At 39.5% G+C, this 25976-nt stretch overlaps 1 protein-coding gene across 1 annotated transcript; it reads left to right on the top strand.

Annotated features, from left to right (window-relative positions):
• The first annotated feature begins 352 nt into the window (after positions 1-352).
• Positions 353-23891, top strand: GGH (gamma-glutamyl hydrolase). Its single transcript, XM_010360368.2, has 9 exons — positions 353-547; positions 3446-3560; positions 8298-8348; positions 11604-11688; positions 12604-12742; positions 14695-14801; positions 14884-14974; positions 21281-21418; positions 23523-23891. The coding sequence occupies exons 1-9, from the start codon at positions 439-441 to the stop codon at positions 23642-23644; spliced, it is 957 nt and encodes a 318-aa protein (XP_010358670.1). The 5' UTR covers positions 353-438; the 3' UTR covers positions 23645-23891.
• The last annotated feature ends 2085 nt before the right edge of the window (positions 23892-25976 follow it).

The following is a 25976-nucleotide window of genomic DNA, read 5'->3' as shown; positions in this document are numbered from 1 at the left end:
GCCAGCCTCTCCGCTGCCTGGTTACCACACACTGCCAGGGACACCCAACCTCCTCTCTCGAGGGCCCGGGTTGGCCGGCCCAGCTTTGTAGGGCTGATTGAAGGCCACATCGACATAACAGTTGAAAGGGAAGGACGCGGACACCACCCGGTACCCGCCCCAGACGTTTCCAGAGTCTCCGCTTAGGCGACCCGTGGGGGTCGCGGACCGGGGACAGAGCAATGGGGCGGGCGCGCAGCGCCTGCCGCAGTCCCAGAGCCGCCCACCGCAGCCCCACGGCCGCCTAGCGCGCGCCCGGACTGCATTTCCCATAGGCCCGCGCTGCGGAGCACCGCCCACCCGAGCCCACGCGAGTGCGCGGCCGCGAGGTGTCCCCGCCGCAGCCCCCGCCCGCCCGTCCGCAGAGCTTTTGAAAGGCGGCGGGAGGCGGCGAGCGCCATGGCGAGCCCGGGCCGCCTACTGTGCGTGCTGGGCCTGCTACTCTGCGGGGCGGCGAGCCTCCGGCTGTCCAAACCCCACGGTGACACCGCCAAGAAGCCCATCATCGGTAAGGAGGCTGTGCGGGGCCGCAGCATATGGGGAGGGGCTGGGTGTCGGCGCTGGGCGCCTCCCGCCGCCGCGCTCCAGCTGGCGCGTCCTACCGGGGGAAACCCCCAGATGTGCTTGGCTTTTGGTGCAAGGAGGACCCCGGGCTGGGTACCATTTGGGTCGTACTGAAATGTACCTGGTTGAGGTGCCTCGTTCATGCCTTTAGACCCATATGGCTCTTAAAGATGGGAGGGAGGAGGGTGCACCGTGAAGAATCCTGCGGATTTTCTTTTTTTCTACACAGCTGGGAATTTATACTAAAATAAAACATTTCTTTTTCGCACATAGTTGGGAATTTTTTACTCATTTACATCTACACGTGCGTGCATTACATTCGTCAAAATGTCTCGGGTTGAGGGCGTATTTAAAATACCAGTGTATTGTAATATAAAATCAAGAAATTAAGGTATAATTTGGATTTTGTCATGTTCAGTAGCAGAGGACAGCAGTGGCTAATATCCTAATGTAGGTTCTATTTGACGTTAAAATGCAGTACACAATTTTTCGTTTCCAACATATTTGTGTTTTAAAGAGATAATAAAATCAGTCTGTGTTACCAAAACACGCATTTGAGATAGGCCCAAGGAAGGCTACCTAGGAGAAATCATCCTGGGGTTAAAATTTGCCCAAAGAAATTTGTGTATGGACATTAAGATTAGTTTTATTTTGGCTGTAGGATTATGCCTTTCATACTATTTTTTTCTATGAAGATTATCACTGTATTCTGTAACTAAACAGAAATTAGATGAATGTTTTTTCATATAGGTAGTGCCCAATTTTCAAATAGGTTGCTTACTAATATTTGGAACTTATTTCATAGCTGTTTAACATGGTGATTTGATTCTCCGCGAACTAACTCAAGCTGTAATTAATGTAACAGGTTGCATATTGTGTGTCCAGAGAAGAGAAAAAAAGCAGAGGGGATTGTTTTCCCTTTTCTAGAATCAGGGGTAGCCCTGTGTCAAATATTTAAAAAACGGGCTTTGCTTTTGGTCACTGAGATTAGCACAGAATCATTAACTGAGTACCGACTGTGTACACAGTCTTGCTCTAGGAAGTGCAAAGGATTAAAAGATGACAAAGAAGCTGCAAAAGTTAACAGATGGCCTTAAATTATTGGTGAAATTTTGGTCACATTTTGAGGGACAGGGAGAACAGCTTGAGCTCTTTTCCCAGGGATGGGAAAAGTGAGTATGCTGGGCCCAGGGGAAGGGGAGATATTGGTGGAACTCACTTTGATGTACTTCTCTTTCTGGTAACCCTTGTGCTCCCATGATGCCCCATGTCACCTTTGTGGTACCTCACTCCATGTACCCTGTACCACTCCATTTCCTATGACATTCCTAGTTCTTTGTTCCCTAGCCAAACTTTGTATTCCTTAGTAAAGATGATTTTACCTACCAGTAAGGAGAAAAAGTCTTACTGAACAAATTTGGTCGTTTGATATATTACCTGAATACCTGATGAATGCCAATTGTAAGAAGCTGGAAATACAAAGTGAGTAATACAGACAACAGCTCTTCCTATCAGGTGGCCTACAGAGACACTGAAAGTGTTCCAAATGCTGAAGTGCTGAATAGTAGTAGGCACAGGTACTCACCCGACAGACGTGTTTTGATGTGTGCTGGTTGCTGTACTGTGCTGGGGCTGGGTTTCACTGGTAAAAGGAGGCCAGAGAGATGGGTGGGGCAGAGCACACAGGGTCTTACAGAGTTTATTAAAATTTAGGGACCCACTGAGGTAGTTAAACAAGGTGGTGACACCTGCTTGCTGATCTGTCTCTCCGTGATCTCCTTTCCTATAGCTTTTTGCCTTCACTCACTTGGCTCTAGTAATACGGATTCCTTGCAATGTGACAGGCACCTTCCTGACTGCTGGCCTTTTCTCTTACCTTTCTTTTTTCCTAGATTCCTCTTTTCCCAGATATGTGAATACGGTTTACTCTGTCACCTCTCTGGAGTCCTGGCTCAAATGTCATGTTTTACCTTCTCAAGGAGGACTTGCCTGGCCACCATATTGAAGACACTGTCCTTTCCTCCATAGATGGGATCTCCTTCCCCACCTTCTTTCTCTCCTTAGTGCCTATGACCAGCCACTCTATATATTATGCCTTTTTATCTTGTTTATTGTTTGGCCCCTCCCCCCTCCCTGATACATATTCGAATTAATACACACAGGGTAGGGGTTTTTGTTTGGTTCTCTCATATTCCTGTGTCCCCAGCACCTAGTTTGTTGCCTGGCATGAGGTATAATTCAATATTATATTGAATGACTGTAGGAACAGGAATGGTGATGTGATCCGATTTGCTTCTATATGGGAAGCTGCTTGGAGCTTGAGGGATTTCTTAAGAGAAGATGTAACAAGACCTTCTAAGAGTCTATTACAGTGCGGTGGGGAGAGAAGAGATATTGATAGCTTGGGCTAAAGTAATGTTGGAGAGGTGTGGATGGAAGATGTTTTCACTCCTTTGCTTCATTGTCAGGGAATCAGTGTGTCTGTGAGTATGTGTGGGAAAGGAGTGACAGCCTTGTAGATTTAAGGATCTGTATTCTTTAGATAGATTCTAGGTCTACAGTTGTTTGAAGGCTGCACGTGCTACTGTAAGTGTAGGTCTACAGTTGTTTGAAGGCTGCACGTGCTACTTGGCTTCCCTGATGTGGTGAGAGATAGATCTACTTGAAACTAAGATTAGCCTCCCCTGCTTCTTTCCCACAGCCTGTGGGTGGACTTGGAGGAGAAACTTCCTATTTAATTCTGTGAATTGAAATAATAAAATATGGTATTTTTGCTGTGATAGATTTCAGTTTCTGAGCAAGAAGAAATTTGCTTGAAACTAAATTTTTTTTTTGTTATTAGGAATATTAATGCAAAAATGCCGTAATAAAGTCATGAAAAACTATGGAAGATACTATATTGCTGCATCCTATGTAAAGTATTTGGAGTCTGCAGGTGCAAGAGTTGTACCAGTAAGGTATGATTCAGTGTTTTTTAAAATTTTACTCTGTAAAGAAATTGCTGCATATGGCCGGGTGCGGTGCCTCATGCCTGTAATCCCAGCAATTCGGGAGGCCGAGGCGGGTGGTCTACCTGAGGTCAGGAGTTCGAGACCAGTCTAGCCAACCTGGTGAAACCCTGTCTCTACTAAAAATACAACAATTAGCTGGGTGCAGTGGTGCACACCTGTAATCCCAGCTACTGGAGAGGCTGAGGAAGGAGAATCGCTTGAACCAGGGAGGTGGAGGTTGCAATGAGTTGAGATTGTACCACTGCACTCCAGTTTGAACAACAGAGCAAGACTCCGTCTCAAAAAAATAATAATTACTGCCTAATATCTCTAAAATTAGTGCTTTCTCTTTATGATTACATTGTTTAAATGCAGTAACATTGCACCTGATTTTTGCCACAAACATGTTGCTTAGAGTCTCTCATTGAATTGTTCAATGTGGGAAGCTGTGTGTTACCTGTAATGTCATTAGAGGTACTGTATGTCATATGCATTAGCATCAAGAATGAAATGATAGTTTCCTTTACCCCAGAAAAGGTGGTCCTCACAGACACTATGAAGGTAATGGAGTAAAAGAATCTAAAATTTATGCAAACTCAGAGTGGGAGAGGGTGGTTGTGGGGGTGAGAGATAAAAAATTACATATTGGGTACACTGTGCATTACTCAGGTGACTGGTGCATTGAAATCTCAGACTTCACCACTATACAATTCATCCGTGTAACCAAAAGCCAGTTTTACCCCAAAGGCCATTGAAAAAAAATTAAAAAAAAAAAATCTACAGTTTAACCAGCTTTATTCTATAATATTAGGATAGGAGAACACTTAGGGAATGAAGGAGGTTTTTAGAAAATGACTTTTAAAATACCTTCACACTCTACTTTAAAAGTTTGTAAATTACTAATGCATTAGAATTGCTTCAGTGTAGATTATAGGTATTGCAGTTTTAAAGGCACTACATTATTTTTGTGATAAAATGTTCCTATAAGAATAAAATGATTCATCTAATATTTTCATTTAGAACTGAATTCTTCCCATATTTTTCATTTGGAAGGAGATAACAACCAGATTCTTACATGTATTTATAATATCTTGTCAGCTAAAATTAATGTATTTTATAATCTTTCAGCACCCCCATCTAATCCATTTTGAGTGATTTCACACACAAAACACTATTTATTCTATACAGCCTGTTTCTGCAAATAATTTCGCATCAAAAATTATAACAAAAGTACTGTTCAAATACTACTAATAAAGCCAATATTACAATTTAGAGAATTGTACCACAAAATGGCCTTAGGTTTGGATTTATAAGAATTGTTTTCTCATATGATCTTTTACATTTAAATTAACTGTTTCTACACCAAGATTACCATTTGCTTTTGATATTAGTCTTTCATATTTTAGTAGCATATCTAATTTTACAAATGACATTTTGAAACCCATATAACATCAGAGTTTTAGAGCTGGGGAAGAGGCTCTAGAAACAAATCTGTCACTGGTGAAGAGATTGAAACGGTAATCAGTAGCCTCTCAACACAGAAAAGCCCAAGACCAGCTGGCTTCACTGGTAAATTCTACCAAACATCTAAAGCAGAATTAATACCAGCCCTTCTTACGCTCATTCAAACAATTGAAGACAGTACAATTCCAAGAATGAACCCCAATGTAAACTAGGATTTGGGCAATTATGATGTGTCAGTGTGTTTTTATCAACTGTTACAGTGTACCACCCAAGATGTTAATGGAGGAAGCTATGCATGTTTTGGGGCAAGGGTTGTATAGGAAATCCTTAACCTTCCCTTAATTTTGCTGTGAACCTGAAATTACTCTAAAAAATAAAGTCTTTAAAAAAATAAAACAAAATGCCTTAAGGCAGGTAGACCAGTTTAGAGGTAGTTGCAGTAGGCTAGGTGTGAAGTGTTGAGGGCTTGGCTTAGACTGGTGGTGTGGGAATGATAGGTAAGTGTTGTTTAAAAAAAATCACCAATATATGATGACTAATAAAAGGGCACAGGGAGGAAAAAATAGATAAGGATGATGGAAGTTTTGAAATCATGGGAGTTTTGAAACTGAATGACTTTGCAGAATATTGGTATTTGTGAGAGATGCTGAGAACATGACTGTCAGCATATAGGTTAATTTCCAGCTTGGGTTCTCAGAGTTCATTTAAGGTATATTGTTGGAATCATGAGATCCTGTAGAAACAGTGTAATACATAAGGGCTAAGTTCACAGACTAGCCTGCAAATGATTATCCGATGCAAAATAAGACTGAAATGATCATGATGATATTAGGTTCATTTCTGAATTTTGGATGCTAGGAGTCAACTTCTGTGGTTTAGAAGTGAAAAGGAAGAGATGGGAGACCTGGGAAGCATTCTGAAATAGGTCAAGACATTTGTCTTTGGTTTCCTTCTGCCTTCTTCCTGCTACCTTCTCTCTCAGGTGCTTGGTGCTCTCAGGTTGTCATAAATTCCCAGTGCGGGACTAGTGGAAAACAGAATGTCCTGCTTCCTCAGAGGTAGCATACAACAGCCCATGGGCTGCTGCTTTTGGTTTAAAAATATATTTTGTTCACACTGTATTTTAAAACACAAATCAGGCTGGGCACGGTGGCTCACGTCTATTATCCCAGCAATTTGGGAGGCCGAGGTGGGAAGATCACTTAAGCTCATGAGTTTGAGACCAGCTTGGGCAACATGGAAAAACCCCTATTTATAAAAAATTTTTTTTAAAAGCCGAGAGTGGTGGCGTGTACCTATGGGCCCAGCTACTCAGGAGGCTGAGGTGGGAAAATCACTTGAACCCAGGAGGTGGAGGTTGCAGTGAGCTGACATGGTGCTACTGCACTCCAGCCTGGGTGACAGAGCCGGACCTTTCTCAAAAAAACCCCAAAGACCACAAATCAGACTTTATAAGAGTCTGAATTTTTGGTTCTTTTGAAGACAGTTATTTGGATTGGGTTTTAAATGGGGCAGAGACTCCCCATTGTCAACAGTGCTTTGCCATCCTTTTCGTGCTGCTAAAACTGTGTCATTTGCCATCATCACCAGGCTTAAGCCATTTCCTTACACTTAAGGAGAGAATAAACTGTTCTTATACTTTGTTGAAAGGGTCTTTTGTTTCAAGAAATGTCTGATAACATGCAACTTACAGCTGTATTCTCTGCCAGGGCCCCTAGGCACCAGAGTTGTGACATGGCACACTCCTTCCCCTGTGACAATTAAGCCTCCTAATAGTGACAAGTGGGGACCAAAACTATAGTCATGGACAGTGTGGGAACCATTTATTTAGAATTAATGAAATGACTGAAACTAGCTTGCACTGCTAACTGGCAGGAGTTCTTGGAGTGCAGCTGTGTGATCTAAATCCATTTTGGTCCCTGATGGTAGTGGTTGCCCATTCTGGTTTAAATATCCATGGGGAGAATTCTGGGTCCTGACTGGTTGGTTCCTTTTTATTGCCACAATCTGGGGAGATTAGACTGGCAGAATACTGGGTACATGTAGATTCATATTTCACCTCCCTGTCATTTCCCAAGGCAGGGCTACCTGTCAGTATTTTCTCCACTTAAGACCATGGTAAGCACCATTCTGGTATCACTCATTGTTTTGTGGCTCTCTGCCAGGAAGAGATTACTATGAACTTGTGAAAGACAGACCTGGACTTGCAAAGCTTGTTTGGACTTGAGAGTAGATCCCGAAGCTGTTTGCTGGCAAAACACAGCCTGTGTTCTGGATATCACAGGTGTCTAGTTAATAATCGGTGTGAGGGATCTTACCTCCCCCTAAAACTTCTTTGAGGGCAGAAATGGACTAGTTGACATCTAGTCATAAGTCTGCTTCCTTTAGGGCAGGTTGAGAGGACAGGTACCATTTATTCTCTCGCAGAAACCGAAGGCTGCTAAATGTGGGAGAGTTCTTGCAAGGATTTCACTGACTTGGTGCTCTCTTCCCTTATTGTTGCATTTTATTGAACTTTTGGGAGAGCAAATATCTTACTGTGACTTAGTAAATGTTGTCGCCGTATGTCACAGATTAATCTGGAGAAAGGGAATAAAGTCACCAATAATATGGCAATTGTTAGGAGGCCCTTAAGGGGTGTTTGATCAAGGGTCTTTCAGAGTAATTACCTGGGCAGTTAGGCTGTTCTACAGTCATCTCTGTAGTCCGTCAGTTCAGACTAGATCTGAACCGTCCTGACTTTGAAACGCAGAGTAGTCCCTAGATTCTTGCAACTAGTTTGTTGAGGTAGGATGAAGCAGAGACTTGACATTTATTTATATATTTTTTCATCTGCCAGAGCTGCCTGTAGTTAAATAGGCATGATAAATAAAGTTACTTAAAGGAGTCTTTACATGAAACTACTGACTATTCTTACATTTCTTTTTGTAGTTCTTGGTTAGTAGAGAAGTTACTGGTGCCTAAATCTCACAGTCTTTAATGTTTTGCATACTAAAATATACTTCACAATGTTAAATTACATTAGATCACAGAAAAACATATTTACTTGTCTGATTAGCAAAACAAGGATAGAATTATGTGGCTTTCAAGTGGTTTGCAAAAATGCCTCTAGGAAAGTAGATAATATTGTCTAGTAATTAAAAATTAGTTTTTATTTGACTTTTTAAAAGTAATGTGGTGACTTCATTTAGAGGTTTACTTTGTCACAAATATAACAATAACTGTTTTTATTGTTATCAGGCTGGATCTTACAGAGAAAGACTATGAAACACTTTTCAAATCTATTAATGGGTAAGTTGGCAGCACTGGTTTGATGTGGTATATGAGTGGTCTACATATATGTCTGCTTTTGTAAAAGAAATCATACAAATATTATACATGTTTCTTTGTAACTATCTTAGAGTGGTATAGTATTAGTTTTCTGAGTTCTTTTATAGGATATATTTTCTTGGGAGATGCAAAAGTTCTTCAAAAGAGGAAGAGGCAGATTAGGAAATGTATAATTGTTACATAGTAGACACACATAATTTTTTTAAACGTGTGACTTAATCTTTGTTCTTTTAATGCTTGTCTTAAATGTTTGAAGCTACCTTGAATGGCGTGGCATACTGCTTGCATATGGAGTTTATAAGTCCAAAGTCTGAGGATGTTGGTTTTTTTTTTTTTTCAGGTGTATTGGAAAAAACTGTTCTCTCCTCTGGTTTCACCACAAAAGATATGTTAGCTCACAGAACAAGACTTCTAATCATATGAAAAAAAAAATGTTCACCATTACTCTTAATTTTAGGAAAGAAGGCTAATTACAGCAGTCAAAAACATTTAATTACCAAGTTGGCAGAGATCAGAAAGTTTGCTTATACGCTATAGGGCCTGTGAGGAAACAGGCATGCTCATACTTTATTAGAGGAAATGTAAATCATGTAGTCTATTTTGGGATAATGTTGCAATACCTATTGAAATTAGAAGTACATACACCCTTTGACCTGGGAACTTGAGGAGGAATTTTATTTTATAAATATATCCCACCTTGCATGAAGACTTAGACTCAAATATATGCATTGTATTAGTAGTATTGTCTGACTGTCACCCAGTAGTCCATCAGGTGAGAATTGGTGAAATAAAACAGACTATGTACATTTAATAGAATACTATGCAGGAATTAAAAAATGAGGCTATCTGTAGATGCTGACTTGGATCACCATTGTCCCCCATGTGAAAAAGGCAAGGCATGTGATGGTGTGTATAGCATACACCCCCCGTTTGCTTTTTGTTAAAAGTCAGGGTGAAGAGATATGCATATTTCTACAAATCAACACAGCAGATTTTAATGGCAGTCATTTCTGATTGGGAATAGGGTGGGAGGACGTATTTTACTGTAAAATGTTTTTTAAAAAGAGCTTTATTATTTTTACTTCTAAAACCATGTTAATTTATTGTTTCTTTTAAAAAGCCATGTTTACAAACACCGCATGTTCTCACTCATAGGTGGGAACTGAACAATGAGATCGCTTGGACTCGGGAAGGAGAACATCACACACCGGGGCCTATTATGGGAAGAGGGGAGCGGGGAGGGGGGAGGGATTGCATTGGGAGTTATACCTGATGTAAATGACGAGTTGATGGGTGCTGACGAGTTGATGGGTGTAGCACACCAACATGGCACAAGTATACATAATGTAGCAAACCTGCACGTTGTGCACATGTACCCTAGAACTTAAAGTATAATAATTAAAAAAAAAAAAAAAAGCCTTGTTTAGAAAATTATTTGCCTTCAGTTCAGTTTGGTTCAGTAAATATTTACTGTAAAATCATTTCAATTTAGTAAAACATTTACAATGCCCAGTATGTGCTGTGTGCAAGGTACTTTGGCATGGACAAAGATCATTAAGTCTAGGCTAGAATGTAATAGTAGAACCTCAAAAATAGACCTTTTGAATCACTTCATTTTCTTCCCATCCTCTCCCCAATTGCATTCCTGTTTGGAGAGGAATCTGAAATCAAGTAGCAGTGTAGACAGTAATACATACTTTTGGGGGCTAGCCTGTCCATTTGCTCAGTATGTCTTCATGCAAACCACCAAAATGAGTCCATTTTCTATCTTCCTCACTTGTTTTCTGCATTGCCACTAATTCTTGCTCCTGTAGGCCCCTTTTCTCTCTCATGTAGTCACTGAAAGCTGCACTCCAAAGTGGGTTAAATTGGAGGCCTTATTTATATCTCGGAGTGTCACCAGAAAATGAGCTGTATTCTAATGTGACTTCAAAAGCACCTTTATTGAGTCACTATTATGCATTGAACCCCATAGTATTTTGCAGGGGGAATAACAGAGGTGAAAAGACAGAGCCATGCCTTAAGGAGTTTGTCATATAGGAGGGACAGTCAGGTTTTGCTGCATGAAAGGACTTTGGGGTTAGACATACCATATTTGATCAGAGACAGCTTTTTAAATACTAAGTTAATGTCTGTAAGCTGGAGACCTGGGATGCAAAACATAAAAATTAAAAAATACTGAGTTAATGGAAAGAGAGAACGCTAATGAGTCTTCCCTAAGCCACTTTTAATTGTGGGATTTTCTGCTTGGGTTTGTGGTAGATATTCTCCCACACAGATGCTTGTATGTTTTCTACCAGACTGTGATCTTCCGAACAGCAAAACCACTCATGTTTGTCTCTCTAGGCAAGTCCTGAGTCTAGCTCATGGAATAAACAATATATTTCTTGAATAAGAACAGTCTCACAAGTGATATTTCACATATCTCAAACTTGTATTTAAATATTTTCAAAATTTTAATATGTTTAATACCATTTTTCTTATCTCTTTTGAATATCCTTGGTTCTTTCAAGACCTTGCTATAAATTTTAAATTTAAAAGTTTAATTTTAAAAGTTGGTATAAAAACATGGTAAAATAGTTTTCTATATTTCGCCTTTATAAGTGTATAAAATAATATCAAATATTTTTGATAGCCTTCTTTTCTTAGACTTTTTGTAGAATCGTACTTACGTTTCTTGAAAAAAATGTCCTAATACCGTGCGTATTTCTGAAGAGACTCAGGGTGATAAGAATTAAGTTCTTGTAGAAATTTAATTCCAGCTTAAATATATTTTTATGACCAGCTTGTTCTTTATAGTTAAATTATTTGTGAGCTAAGTCCTACCCACCTGCAATTGATTTGGCATCACGGATCACCTTCTTTTAAACCTGGCTAAACCTGGAATTTTGTCTGTCTTTGATATCTAGCTCCGTGTACTCTTGCCCCTCCCCTACTTATTTACTTTTAATTTTCCCACACTCTATTTCATCAAAGAAACTTTTTGAAGAAGTTTTTGGACAATATTCTCTAAACTGTTGTTAACTGCTGTAGTTTCTGAATGGCTGGGATTGTAAATATTTTATAATTTCTTTTTTATTTTTCTAATTTTCTTCAAGGATCTTATTGCATATGTAATAAGAAAAATCATTTTAAAATAAAAAGCTTGTTTTCTGTGTGTGTATGGGTCAGAGGTGGCAAAATACACCCTATTTGATTTATGTGACGTTGTTTCAGAATCCTTTTCCCTGGAGGAAGTGTTGACCTGAGGCGCTCAGATTATGCTAAAGTGGCCAAAATATTTTACGACTTGTCCATACAGGTAAATATCAGCTATTGCTTGTTATTCCAGATGCGTTTTTGTAAGTTTTGTAAGTTTTAGTGAGAGTAGTTCTTGTTTTAAGCAGATGGTAATGCTCTCTTCAAAATTACCCTTAGCCTCATCATACCTTTAACCTTGAGGCACCTGTTCTTGGCTGCGCCCAAGTGAAAGTGTTTTCCATGTGCTTCATCTAATCCTGGGCTTCCAGAGACCCTTCAGAGCCCTGCTGACTGGTCCTCTCTTGATGCTTGTTAATGTGAACCATGTCCTTATGTGATGTAGACATTCTGATGTCCCTCTCTGTCCTCTTATTTATTTTATTTTATTTTTTTTGGCATTGTTTCTCTGTTATTAATTCTCACTTCTTGAAATCTTCTTCTTCCCAACTCATTCAATCCTATTTGAACTTTCTTCACAGTTACCGTAGACTCCATGTTCATTTATCAAGCAGAGCTTCTGAGCCTCTGACTTCTCCTTTGTAATGGTCACAGTGGGACTGCCTTTGTACCATAGCTCAAACCCTTACTGTTTCTATCCTCAACTATTAACAGTGATTTTTAAATTAATCTTGCTGGCCCTAGTATCTTACCAATCCCCCCTTAAATATTTCCCTAAATAAGTGTTTTTAGCCTTTGAAATACTTGTTTCAAACTTTTAATAGCTAAGATCAGTAATCTGTAGGCTTTTATAGTCTTTGGGTCAAGATATACAGTGTGTCCACAGCTCATGTGTTCCAGCCTGTGTGGGAGCTTGGTCTGAAGAGAGATTAAGTGATAATCTACTTATGGATCCTGGAGAATTCTTCAGAAATCCATGTGTAACTCAGGTGCCTGTTTGGTAATGACAAAAGATATGGCTAATTTTTATTTTGAAAAGTTTGAATAAACTTAGTTTTCTCTTTTTCCACCTGCAAAGGGTTTTCATGATGGAGACTATTTTCCTGTGTGGGGCACATGCCTTGGATTTGAAGAGCTTTCACTACTGATTAGTGGAGAGTTCTTATTAACTATCACAAATACTGTTGACGTGGCAATGCCGCTGAACTTCACTGGAGGTAAGAGTACTCTTTTCAACCCTTTAAAAAATATTTACTGGGCAGGATTAGTAAGTAGCAAATATGAAAGTAAAAGTACTTATTTTTATTTTCTTTTTAGCCTTTTCCCTGAAGAAAAAAGTGCTTACAACATTAGCATTTAAATTATTTACACAGGTTGAACATGTGAATGACCATCCTTGTACTCATTTATGAGGAAGACTTAAGGAATTGTGAATTTTAATAACTCATTGCTTCTAGTGATATCAGGACTGTGTGTGATGAAGAACTCTGAAATGGGATCTGATTTTGAGTCCTAGCTTTCTCACTTTGACCTTGAGGAATCATTTTTACCTCTGAGGTTCAGTGTCCTCATTTGCAAAAGGTCTAACGCTTAGGGTTTTTTTTTTTTTGTGAGAATTAAGTAAGATTTTTTTTTCTTTTTTTCTTTTTTTTTTTTAGACAGAGTCTCTGTGTCACTCTGGAGTGCAGTGATGCAATCTCAGCTCACTGCAACCTCCCCCTCCAGGGTTCAAGGGATTCTCCTGCCTTAGCCTCCTGAGTAGCTGGGACTACAGGCGCCCCACCACACCTGGCTGAATTTTGTGTTTTTAGTAGAGACAAGGTTTCACCATGTTGGCCAGGCTGGTCTCAAACTCCTGACCTCAGGTGATCTGCCCATCTTGGCCTCCCAAAGTGCTGGGATTAGAGGATCCACCGGGAAGTGCTATATTTACTCAGTAACCAGGAACTCCAGTGAATTTTGGTGTGTAGAGTTTTTACTGGAATGTTATTATGAAATAATTGATTGAATCGTTGCCTATGTAACTGAACTCAAATCTCCAGCCCCTCTTTCATACTTGGAGATTGATTGGGCTGGCTCGAAGTTTCAACTTTCTGATCATGAAGTTAGTTTTTCGAATGATTAGTCTTCATCCTGAAATAATTGAGGGACCCACCTTGAATTACCACATTAGCATAACAAAAATACTTTTATCACTCCAGGAATTCCAAGGGTTTTAGAAGCTTCCTGTCAGGAACCCAGGATGAAGACCAGAAAGATTCTTAATGATAGCACTCTGTATAAGTAGATAATGATTATTGTTGGTTACTTGATCTCTGAATGCTTAGAATTAAAACCACCAGCTATTTCTGTTCTCTTGAGAATTTTGCAAGGAAAGTAGCAGTCATACTTAAAACTTATAGAATGCTTTATGCTTTTGAAAGCTCTTTCTTCCATTGTCTCACTTAATAATTGCAAAAACCCAGTGGGAAGTACTGTTTTGGTCAGAGTACTTTGGTTCTGTTGCCAGAACCCAGTTTATACAGAAAAGGAATGTTTCAAGGTGCTGCGATTTTCATGGAAGTCTCTAGCAAGAATAAGGGGCCTGGTTTGCAACAGCTGGCACTATCGCCTCGAAAACGTCAGTCTTTTCTTCAAAATCTATTTGTTGGTGTTTGAATCTGTGCAGTACCTTCAGGGTTGACCACTAAGATATATTGCTTTTTGATCTGTTTACTCGGTCAAAATTTCTTGGCTTGGTTCATGTTCTTTTTTACATTGTTTGTATTTTTATTTGTTTGTCCCAGATACCTCTGAAAATATGTTGAAAGTTTTGGATCCTTTCATGGGCAGATACGTACACCCATGGAAAGTTTTAACTGTTTTTCAGAATAGTCTGTGGAAATCTAGTTAAGATTCCCTGCCTGTTCTATAGCTTGCCAATACTATATCAGAAGAATTTTACTTATTCATGTTAAAATTCTAGAAGAAAATTACTTATATCTGGAGCATATAAACACATTTTGTAACTTGATTGGAATACTTCTATGGAAATGATGTGTTTTGCTTATCATTTAGTCATCTTGATTATGTCTTCATAATGGCTTCTCTTTGGGTGCAGATAAGTGATTTCAGTGGATTTTATTTTTTGTGTGTTTAAATTATTTCTCTTGCACTTAAATTATTTCAGGTCAATTACACAGCAGAATGTTCCAGAATTTTCCTACTGAATTGTTGCTGTCGTTAGCAGTAGAACCTCTGACTGCCAATTTCCATAAGTGGAGCCTCTCCATGAAGGTATCACACTAATTACACAATGAAATTAATATGTTTAGAATAACTGCAGAAGTAATCATTTTGTTTTATTTTCGTATTCTAGAATTTTACGATGAATGAAAAGTTAAAGAAGTTTTTCAATGTCTTAACTACAAATACAGATGGCGAGATTGAGTTTATTTCAACAATGGAAGGTATATCATTATAGCATGTACGCTTTATTTCATTTATTTTATATTTTTGAATTTTGATTTTGTATGTCTTAAAATCATGTTACTTTGGGGCCTGAAGATGGATGTTAGGCATTTTGGGAGACAGGAGACATGTTTTGTCCATGTTTCAAATTAATTGCAGTTTTCCTGGGTATTTTCCTGAATGGGGTGGTGAAGAAGAAAGGTAAAAGAATAAAGGAGGTGGAGATGAAGAAAGAAATGAAGAAAGTGACTTCTGTTTCTGGCAGTATTGCAGATGAAATACCTAGATAGACTTTCCTCCAGCCAACAACAAACTAAATGTGGGTGATAATGGAAAAACCTAGTAAATATGCTGATCAATTCGCAAAGACATAAAGATACTCAGGTTCAAAATTTTAAGAGTTGAGTGGAATGTTTAAACCAGCGTTATTGAATCAGGAGAACTTGAGACAGTCAGGACCCTCTACATGGAGCAAGACCTGGAAGGCTATACCTGCAATGTAAGGCTGAACTCAAAATACAGCTGGAATCACCCCCACAGAATGGCAAGGAGAATTGCCCATCCTGAGCCTTGGGGCTAAGGCAGTGGGGTGGGGGGCAGTGAATAAAGCCTTGAATGTTTATAATGATGGGCTGTTCTAGTGTGGCCAGCCATTATACTAACTGGAAAGTTGGACAAAAGTAAGTAATTTTGTTCAAGGTTGTCTCAGACTGGTAATGCCCTCACATGTGAGGCTGAAGCAAATGTAAATAATTATTTTGAGAGGACCAGAGGTTCATCCCAGGCTTCAAGGAATTTCCATATATGAAATTTGAAGGAAAATGAACACTTCACAGTCAAAATACTGCTAATGTACAAGCAAGCAAGGTACTGTGAATGAGAACTAGCAGAGATAACAGAGGTGGAAGCAGACCCGCATAAATGTTAGATATTAGTATTATGAGATAAAGTATAATATATTTTAAGTTTTAAAGAAAGAAATAAGAATGCTTGCAAATATAGGCATGAAACAATCAGATTTGAAAATAACCTAATTCAGCTATTAGAAATTATAATTGAGGCTAGGTGTGGTGGCTCACGCCTGTAATCCCAGCACTTTGGGAGGCCGAGGCGGATCTCCTGAGGTCAGAAATTCAAGACCAGCCTGGCCAACGTGGTGAAACCCCATCTCTACTAAAAAAACAAACAAACAAACAAAAAAACAAAAACCTGGGCATGGTGGCACGTGCCTGTAGTCCCAGCTACTTGGAGGTTGCAGTGAGTCGAGATTGTGCCACTGCACTCCAGCCTGGATGACAGAGCAAGACTGTTTCAAAAAAAAGAGAAGAAATTATAATTGAAATAAAACCCTCAGTAGACATGTTAATCAGAAGGTTAGACACAGTTGAGGAGAAATTAATGAACTAGAATTGAAGAGATGTGAAGGAAACATTCAGAATGCAACATAGCCAGACATGTAAATGTAAATGCCAAATGTGTCAGAAGAAAGGTGGGAATCTGGAGGGTAAAGTGATTTCTTACATACCTAACCAGAACTCTAGAAGGAATGGGAAAAAGTAGGATAGAGACAGACTCTTTTTTCTGTGTTTAAAAAAAAAAAAAATTCAGGTGGATAAAAGACCTAAGGAGAAAGGCACACTACGATAAAGTATTAGAAAAAATAAAGGAGAATGTCTTTATGATCTTGTTTAAGGGAAGGAGTTTTGAAGACAAAATATAAACAAACCATAAAGGAAAAGCTTGATGAATTCAATCAAATGAAGAAGTTGTGTTCATAAAAGAAAACAAAGTACACAGAGAAGAAAAAAAGGGGAGGTATTTGTAATGCATATAACTGACAAAAGTTATGCGTCTACCTTACATAAAGTAAAACTATGATTTAGGAAGAAAAAGTAACTTATGAAACATGGATATGAGGGCTGGGCATGGTAGCTCACACCTGTAATCCTAGAACTTTCAGAGACCAAGGCGGGCAGATCGCTTGAGGTCAGGAGTTTGAGACCAGCGTGACCAACCTGGTGAAACTGCGTCTCTACTAAAAATACAAAAATTAACCAGGTGTGGTGGCATACGCTTGTAATCCCAGCTACTTGGGAAGCTGAGGCAAGAGAATTGCTTGAATCTAGCGGGCGGAGGTTTCAGTAAGCTGAGATTGCACCACTGCACTCCAGCCTGGGCGACAGAGTGAGACTCTGCCTCAAAAAAAAAAAAAAAAAAAAGAGAAAAAAAAGGATGTGATATTTGAATAGATACCATATAAGAGAAACTTGTCCTGTCCACTTATGGCTTGGTGAGATAAGTTGCTCAGTGTAATTACAGGGAATTAATTCATGATCAGGGAATGCAAATGGAAACCAAAGTAAAAATCATTTTATACCCATCAGATTGGCAAAATTAAGAAGCCTGCTGATAACTAGTGTTACCCAGGACATGGCACAGCAGGTGCTCTCATGCACTTATGATTGGAAAACATTTGGCATTTCTTAGTAAAATCAAACATTTTCCAGTTTTGTTACCTGGCAGTTTTATTCATTGCTTAAAAAATACCTTAATTAAATAATTTCATATACCAGCAAAAAAATGGGAAACAACTCAAAAGTCCAATAGTGCAAAGGATACGTAATACTACATAGCTATTAAAATCAGTGAGCACACTGGTGTGTACCACTGAATGAATCATGAAGACAATTTTGAGTTGAAACAAGTCCCAAGAGAATACATGCTGTATATTTTCATTTATATGATGATTAAAATTTGGCAAAAAAGAAAATGTATTGTTTGGTGGTAACTCTTAAGGCAAGGATGCGGTGATGAATACTTATGAGAGTCCTTCTCACTGGGCTGAAGGGGTGGGAAGGACAGTAGAAAGGCTTTGGAAGTATTAGTCATGTTTCCTCCTCGCAATCCGGCAGACCTCACTACATCAGCATTAACCACCTGCTACTTGGATTGCTGCAGCAGCAGCCTGCTAAGGCTTCCACAAACCCATCTTCTTCCAGCCACCCTCTCGTGGTCTGCTGAAGTACCAGTCTGATAGTATTGCCTGAACAAAACTCCTCAGTGGCTCCTCTGCATTGGAGGATGAAGTCTAGATTTATGAGCTCACTTCCTCCACGCCCTCTCTCTGCCTTCACCTCCAGCTTGTACCCTGCATGACCCTGCTACACACAGCCCTTCCACAGAGCCATGCTTCTTGGCTCTGCGCACCTTCTCATGTGCTTTCCTCTTCTCTGAAAAGCTCCTGCTTTCCCCTGTTTGTTTCTCCTGATGAACTCTTAGCCATCTTGAAAAACCCAGGCCACTTGTCATCCATAGAGGCCTTCTCTACCATCATTCCTCTTCTCCATCACCTTGGTGCTTTGTGCTATGTGGGAATGTTTCCTAAGAGCACATATTTGCTCTTGTTCTATCCCTCTAGATGAAGAGCTCTTTGAGATCAGGAACTGTATCTTATTCTCCTTTGTGTTTCCAGGGCTTTATGTAAACCTCATAGATGTTGAATGAATGCCTACTTATTTAAATGATAGAATATTGGGTTAGAAGTTAGAGAATCAGGTTCCCTGTTGGTTCTGCTTTTGACTATGCCATACCAGGCTCATTTGAAAATTTTCTCCCACCTCCAAAATAAGAACACTTGAGATGCTTTATTATTTGCATATTTTCTTTCCACTCTTGATACTTTTGTCTAAATCAGTGAGGCAGGGTATGATTCCTCATTTTCAGGAAACTGCACTGGTCTTTTAGTAATGCAGTTTACTAAAGAAGAGTAAACCTCACTTGTTACTGAATGTCGGTGACTTCAAAAAGTTTATGGGAAAAATTGAATTAAAATATAAAAATAAAACTATAAACTTTGTTTCTCAAGCTCTATCAAGTTTAAGACATTTTTGCCTGTGATGATACCAGCCTTTTAGTTCATCCCTAAAGAACTGAGGGTCCTGTGAATTGAACCATGTCAAATGCAGTCTTTTTTACATTCTTAACGGAAATGAGTGCCCTTTAAAGACTTTTTAAGATTAGGAAACAAGAATAAGTCAGAAGGAGCCAAATCAGGACCATAAGGTCCTAATGGTTTCTCATCAAAATGCTCACTAAGTAGCCCTTGTTGGATGAAAGGAATGAGCAGGAACAATGTCATGCTGGAGAAGGACTCTGGAGAAGCTTTCTTGGGTGTTTTTCTGCTAAAGCTTTGGCTGACTTTCTGAAAACACATAAAAAGCAAATGTTACTGTTCTTTGGTTCTCCAGAAAATCAACAAGCAAAATGCCTTGGAGCATCCAAAAAAACATTATGACCTTTGCCCTTGACCAGTTCACTTTGGCTTTGACTGGACCACTTCCATCTCTTGGTAGCCATTGCTTTGATTGTGTCTTCAGGTTCATACTGGTAAAGCCGTGTTTTATCTGCAGTGGCAGTTCTTCAAAGTAATGCTCTAGGGTCTTGATCCCACCTATTAAAAATGTCCATTGAAAGCTCTCCTCTTGTGTGCAGCTGATCTGTGTGCAGTGGTTTTGGCACCCATCGAGTGGAAAGTTTGCTCAACTCTGGTTTTTCAGTCAGGGTTGTGTAAACTCTCCCAATTGAGATGTCTGTGGTATTGGCTATTCTGCTGTTTATTGTCCATCTTCTTCAATTAAGACACAAACAAGATACATATTTTCCTGGCAAACTGATGTGAATAGTCTGCCTGGAGGGCTTCAACATTGTTTCATTCCGTCTTAAAATGAGTTATCCATTGGGAAACTGCTGGCTTCTTTGGGGCATTATCCCCATAAATTTTTCATAAAGCGTTAGTGATTTCACCATTCTTTCATCCAAGCTTCACCATAAATTTGCTATTTTTTCTGTCTTCAATTTTAGCAAAATTCATATTGCTGTTACAGGGGTTCTTTTAAAACTGATGTCTTATCCTTCTTAGTGCCTCACACTCGATCCTGTTCATACAAGTTACTTCAAGTTTATTTTGGTGCAAAAAAAATGTTGAAAACCTTGCATAATTTTTTTCATAATACACATTTTCCATGAGCTTTTTGAAGACTTCTTATATATATGTTATGTATGTCTCTCTTTCTCTTTCTGTCTCTGATTCTATTGGATGTAAATCCTTTTTATGATTTAAGACATTTTTTGTCCTCAATAGTGCTTCATGCATTGGAAAATTTACTAGAAGATCTGCTTTTCAGTTAACTGTACGTCACAGTTAATTTGCTAGTCCCCCAGCCTGTGGGCCTCTTGCCGGTAGCTTCACAGGTAGTCCCAGAATAGAGAGGAAGAAATGATAGTGTCACACGGAAGTGGGGGAGGCAGGGAGCTGAGTGCCTGGAATTGCATGAGGCGGGTGTTTCCTCTCGTGAATATCCACAAAGCTGGGATAAAATGTCTCCCTTCTGGGCCTGCTCTCTAGTCAGGAAGCTTACTGGGATGAGAATGGACAGTGCTCTTCCCCCTAGATATCTCTTCTTTCATTAATTGTCTTCATTCCTCCAAGTACTTTCTGATGATGGTTATGGTTACAATTCCAAAGCAAAAAATAATAGAGGGGAGATTTTTATTTTTTTCAAATCAAAATAAGGAAAGGCACATCTGAAAAAGAGATGAATATGTGTATTTTTCTGAAGGTAACTATTATACATATTCACATTTTTTGAATTGTGGAATTGTTCATGCTTATGTAAAAGTAGAGAGAGTAATATGAACCCTGGGTGTCTGTCTCAGTTAGCTTCGACGATTGTCAATAGCTCTGTGTCCCTTCTTGTTTTATGTCTGCTTTTAAACTTCTAAAAAATATTTTAAAAATGTATACCACAAAGTCATCAGTCATTCCATAGACTGAGAGAGAGACACAGTTTAGGCTGGGACAAACTGGCTTGTGGGAAAGGACACCAGAAGTGCTGCCATACTTCATTCTCATGTGAATAAGACATTATGGGAGGACAGGAAAAGCATGCTATGAGACGGGGGAGAAAGAGACCCACTGTGGAAGAAGCTTGTATCACCAATAAAATGTGCATCTGACTTTTGGGCGGGGATACGTTCCTCATCTCAGCTTCTACTTTGCTATGAATATCTCGAAAAGCAAATCGCTCTATAAATTGTAAAAGGTTTGCTAATCAGTGAAATACATTACTGGGAATTTTCACATTGAGTGTGAATGGAAATTATTTTGTGTCTGAGAGAATATGTACAATTTTACCTTGTCTGCTATTGTGAGTTGTAACATGTTTTACATAAGACATAAACCAATTTCATTATAAGTAACATCTTAAACCATTCTTAGTACTTACTAATTTGTGTTCTTCTTACAGGATACAAATATCCAATATATGGTGTCCAGTGGCATCCAGAGAAAGCACCTTATGAGTGGAAGAATTTGGATGGCATTTCCCATGCACCTAATGCTGTGAAAACTGCATTTTATTTAGCAGAGTTTTTTGTTAATGAAGGTAATATGAGGGTATATAATTTTGTCATTTTGGGGTAGTTTTGAAGAAAATTGCCCTCATCTGAACTTTTACCTACCTTTTTGCTCTATAAATGTTTTGGAAGTTCTATAGGTTTAACTTTAATGAATAATACAAATGTTAAGTAATGTGAAAGCCCTGAAATTGAGATGTTAGGTATTCTAATAAAACCAGGACAGTTATTTCAATTAACAGTATCACACATGCTTCAGTGGGCAGAGTTCTTGAACAACAGCATGAAGAATGTTGAGAGTTTTTTCTTTCTTTCTTTCTTTTTCTTTGTTGTTTTTGTTTTGTTTTGTTTTGTTTTGTTTTGACAGGATCTTGCTCTGTTGCCCAGGCTGAAATGCAGTGATGTGATCATAGCTTATTGCAGCCTCGAACTCCTGGGCTCAGGGGATGCTCCTGCCTCAGCATCCTGAGTTGCTGGGACTACAGGTGCACACTACCATGCCAAGCTCTTTCTTCTAGGATACTTTTCATTTAGATTCTTCCCCATTACTCTCCATTTTTTAGAATAATTTTTTAATTATAACAGTCTCTGAGAATTAGGTGTTACTTTTCCAAGACAGTGATAGAAATTGAATATATACCACCAGTTTGTGATTTTAAGGCTACCTGTCTGTAGGCGTTGGCATAGTAGAGAAAGCAGATAAACTCTGCCTGCTTTTTGGTGATGAAAACATAGATATGTTTGTGCTGTGTTATGTTTGTGGTAAACCAAGAATTTGGTTGTAAATGCTCATTTCTTAGTTGAGCATTTTAGGTACAATAAGTCCTATGATTTAAGCAGAACTGTGTATAGCAGGTCCTTAAACTACATTGTTTACTTTGAAGCCGTTTCATTATAACATTGATGGAAAATGGTTTTGTTATACATTGTTTTGCTTAAAAGTAGTACAAGAACCTATCAATGATGTTAAGTGAGACTGTAAGACAGAGGTACAGAAACAACTTGTAAAGGATAGAGATCACTTTAGTGAGGTATAGCCATTTAAAGACTTCAGTGAACTTTGTTGTCATTCCATCTCCAAGCTTGTCCTAAGTTTTTATCAACTCTCCTGCCATTGCTGGGAAGTTAAGTACTTCCTACTGAGTTTACTCTGCTTTAGAATTATGCAAAGCTGAGTGGATGGTTTAATGACAAAAACTCCAAATTAAAAAAAAAAAGTATCCCGTATACAGTATTAGTCCAAAGGAACGTTTTCCTGTGTGCGTGGAGTGAATGAGGGCAGCAGTGGCAGTGCCGCATTTGCTGCAATAGTAGTCACGTGGCATTTGGTCTATGTGGTCTTTATCTTCCAACATTATTCTTTCTAATAATGCCGTAAGAGCCTGTATTTACTTTGACTTTGGGAGCTTTAGGAGCTCTCACCTCCTCACATTCCAGCTTCCATCATGCCAAACTTCTCACTGTGCCTCCTGGTTTTTCATAATTCTGCCTTACCTGTGAAAATGTCTCACTTCTCCATCTGCCTCAGCTTCGCCAGTTTCTCCATCCTTTTTCCTCTCGTAGCATCCAGTGATGATACGCCATAAAAACATTTTTATATGATTCTGTGTGGTTACGAGGCTGAACTTCTTGAGTGTTAGGACCTGTTCTGTTTATATTTCCATCCCCAGGCTGTGTATCAAGTCTTGTGTACACATAGCCACTTGGTAAGTATTTGAATGGGTTGCAGAGTGAGTGAGCACTGCATGGGATATGCTGCAGGGCGAATGCAGCACAGCTGCTGTGTCCGTGGGTGACTGTGCCATAAATCGGGCACTGCTTTATTTGGGGAAATGTTGTAAAGCATTTCCCTCCCTCCCTCCCTCCTCTTACTCCTTCTCCTCCTCCTCCTTCTTTCCCCTCCCCCTCCCCCTTCTCCTCCTCCTCCTTCTCCTCCTCCTCCTTGAAAACAAGTTTATTAGAGAAGTAAAGAAAAAAAAAAGATGGCTGCTCTATAGGCAGAGCAGTCGCATTTCTCTTCTTGTTGATATTTTCCCACTTAATAATGCTGATTGCAGGAAGAAATGTTATAAAATAGTCTCTTGAAGATTTTGTCATCTAATATTTTTAAAAATTAACTTTTTTTTCTTTCAGCTCGGAAAAACAACCATCATTTTCAATCTGAATCTGAAGAGGAGAAAGCACTGATTTATCAGTTCAGTCCTGTTTATACTGGAAATATTTCTTCATTTCAGCAATGTTATATATTTGATTGAAAGTCTTCAATTTGTTGACAGAGAAAATTTGAATAATTCCATGATTAAACTGTTAGAATAACTTGCTACTCATGGCAAGATTAGGAAGTCACAGATTCTTTTCTATAATGTGACTGGCTCTGATTCTTCATTCAGTATAGGACTATTTATATAATATGATAATTAGTGAGACATAAATAATCAGAGTGTTTTCATGGAAAAGCCTTATATCTGAAGATTGGAAAAAATAAATTTACTGAAATACAAATATTTTTCTAATTGATTTGCTTTGGAAATAAATACCATCCCCTACCTGCCCACCCCATCCTCCTTGCTGAAAAAGAAAAGAATCTTTTAAAATCCTACCACTTGTTCATTGTGATGTCTCCCTCCTTTGGGTCTCAGGAGTATTTGTGTGTGTGTGTATGTGTGTGTGTGGGGGTATGTGTGTATGTGTGTATCTCCTTTTCTGCCCTGTGTTAACTTCACATTTCAAGCGTACACATCCTGAAAACAGAGTCTGTGTCTTGAAGTTTTTATCTTTCACAGTGTCTAGCCCAGTAGGCCCTCAGTAAGTAATTGTCACTACTTGTAAGTTTTTTCCCATGGAAAATAACTTAAAAGCTGTCATATATTTATTTTGGCACACTTTAATGTACTTTTCTTTGTGTCTTTTTTTTTTTCTTTTTTCTTTTTTTGAGATGGAGCTTCTCTCTTGTTGCCCAGGCTGGAGTGCAATGGTGCAATCTCAGCTCACTGCAACCTCCGCTTCCTGGGTTCAAGTGATTCTCCTGCCTCAGTGTCCTGAGTAGCTGGGATTACAAGGATGCGCCACCACACCCGGCTAAATTTTGTATTTTTAGTAGAGATGGGGTTTCGCCACGTTGGCCAGGCTAGTCTCAAACTCCTGAGCTCAGGTGATCCACCAGCCTCGGCCTCTGAAAGTGCTGGGATTACAGGCATGAGCCACTGCACCTGGCCAACTTTAATGTATTTTTCAATCCGTGCTGCTCTCCTCCACTCTTCACTGTCCCATATAACCCTCAGAAGTATGAAATTTAGGAACTCTTTGAGGACAACCAAGCTGCTGGAAGGAAGAGAGAGAGGGTTTGCTGAGCTGTGAATGGTAAATGGTGTTTATACATCTGTTCTCTGTGGGCTTCCAGAGCTTCTGCAAGAGAAGGGGAAATAGAAAACCGTGATTAGGGGTGATGTTGGAGGGCATCGTGGATGATTTCACATGCAACAAGAGAAGAACAATCACCTGCAGACACTGAGCTAAGCCATAATCTTTGGGGAGTGGGGACAAATGGCACATGTAAATTGGAAGACATTAATACATTTAATTAACAAAGAACTTTACTAGAAATGTGGCAGATTTAGTTTCTGTCTGTGAACACGATTATTTGTTGAGTTTTACTGTTGAATGTGCCTGGCTAAGTTTTTGTCTCCCACCACTAGAAAAAGGTAGTGACACTATCATTGCTCACGGTGCCAGGGTTCTTCCCAACCCATTTGTGTTGAAACCATACAGAACTGCTTATCTGTGCAGTTCCCAAGAACAACTTCATCCCGACTCTGGTTACTCATGATGCTGCATCCTCCCTCCTTTTGCCCTGAATACTGGCTTCCAAAGGTTCTTACTGTGCTTCATAGAGGACCACCGCAAATGCAAGAAAATGTGTGTTTCTGCTCATGTTCAGCTTATCGTTTTTCCCATCATGTTTTTTTTTTTTTTTTTTTTTTTTTTGAAGACTTTATTTGCTAGGTCACTTTATTCCAAGAATGGAATCTCTTTCAAAGCTGACCACACCCTTGCCTCTGCCCACCACCACCAGCAGGAAAGGCCAGCTTGAAGGCAAGTGAGGAGAGCAGTGCCGTTCAGAAGCCTGGCATCCCTACATTAGTGGATGCAGGAGAGGTCGTTGATTAGAGGTGCCTGTTGTAGTTGCTGGGCAGTAGTCTGGAAAGCCCTGAGAGATGGATGGCCACTCCTGGAAGACGGCCTGACGTGGGGTGCCTGGGGAAGAGGGGAGGTCACAGCCCTCTGTCAGCAGGAGAGGGCAGAGGCTGAAAGAAAGTGTGACTGAGGGAGCAGGTGTGGATTGGAAAGGAATAAGAAGAAAGAACAGAAACAGGAAGGACTAGATGGAAGAGACGGCTAATGTGCTCCCTTCCCCAGCCAAAGCTGATTTGAGTTTCCAAGGGTTTTTGGAGAGCGATTGCCAAAGCTCTTACCTCCAGCATTTCCAATTCTCTTCCTGTGTGGAATATCCCAAATGGAGTAGATACGCTGGGCCTGCACTCATTTCTCTTGAGCCAGATGTTTCTGAGGGCCCACAGCTTCATGTAT

The sequence above is a fragment of the Rhinopithecus roxellana genome, chromosome 9 (genome assembly GCF_007565055.1).
Source record: "Rhinopithecus roxellana isolate Shanxi Qingling chromosome 9, ASM756505v1, whole genome shotgun sequence".
Lineage (NCBI taxonomy): Eukaryota > Metazoa > Chordata > Mammalia > Primates > Cercopithecidae > Rhinopithecus > Rhinopithecus roxellana.
Note: the sequence above shows the minus strand (reverse complement) of the source record. Positions and strands in the feature narration are given on the sequence as shown.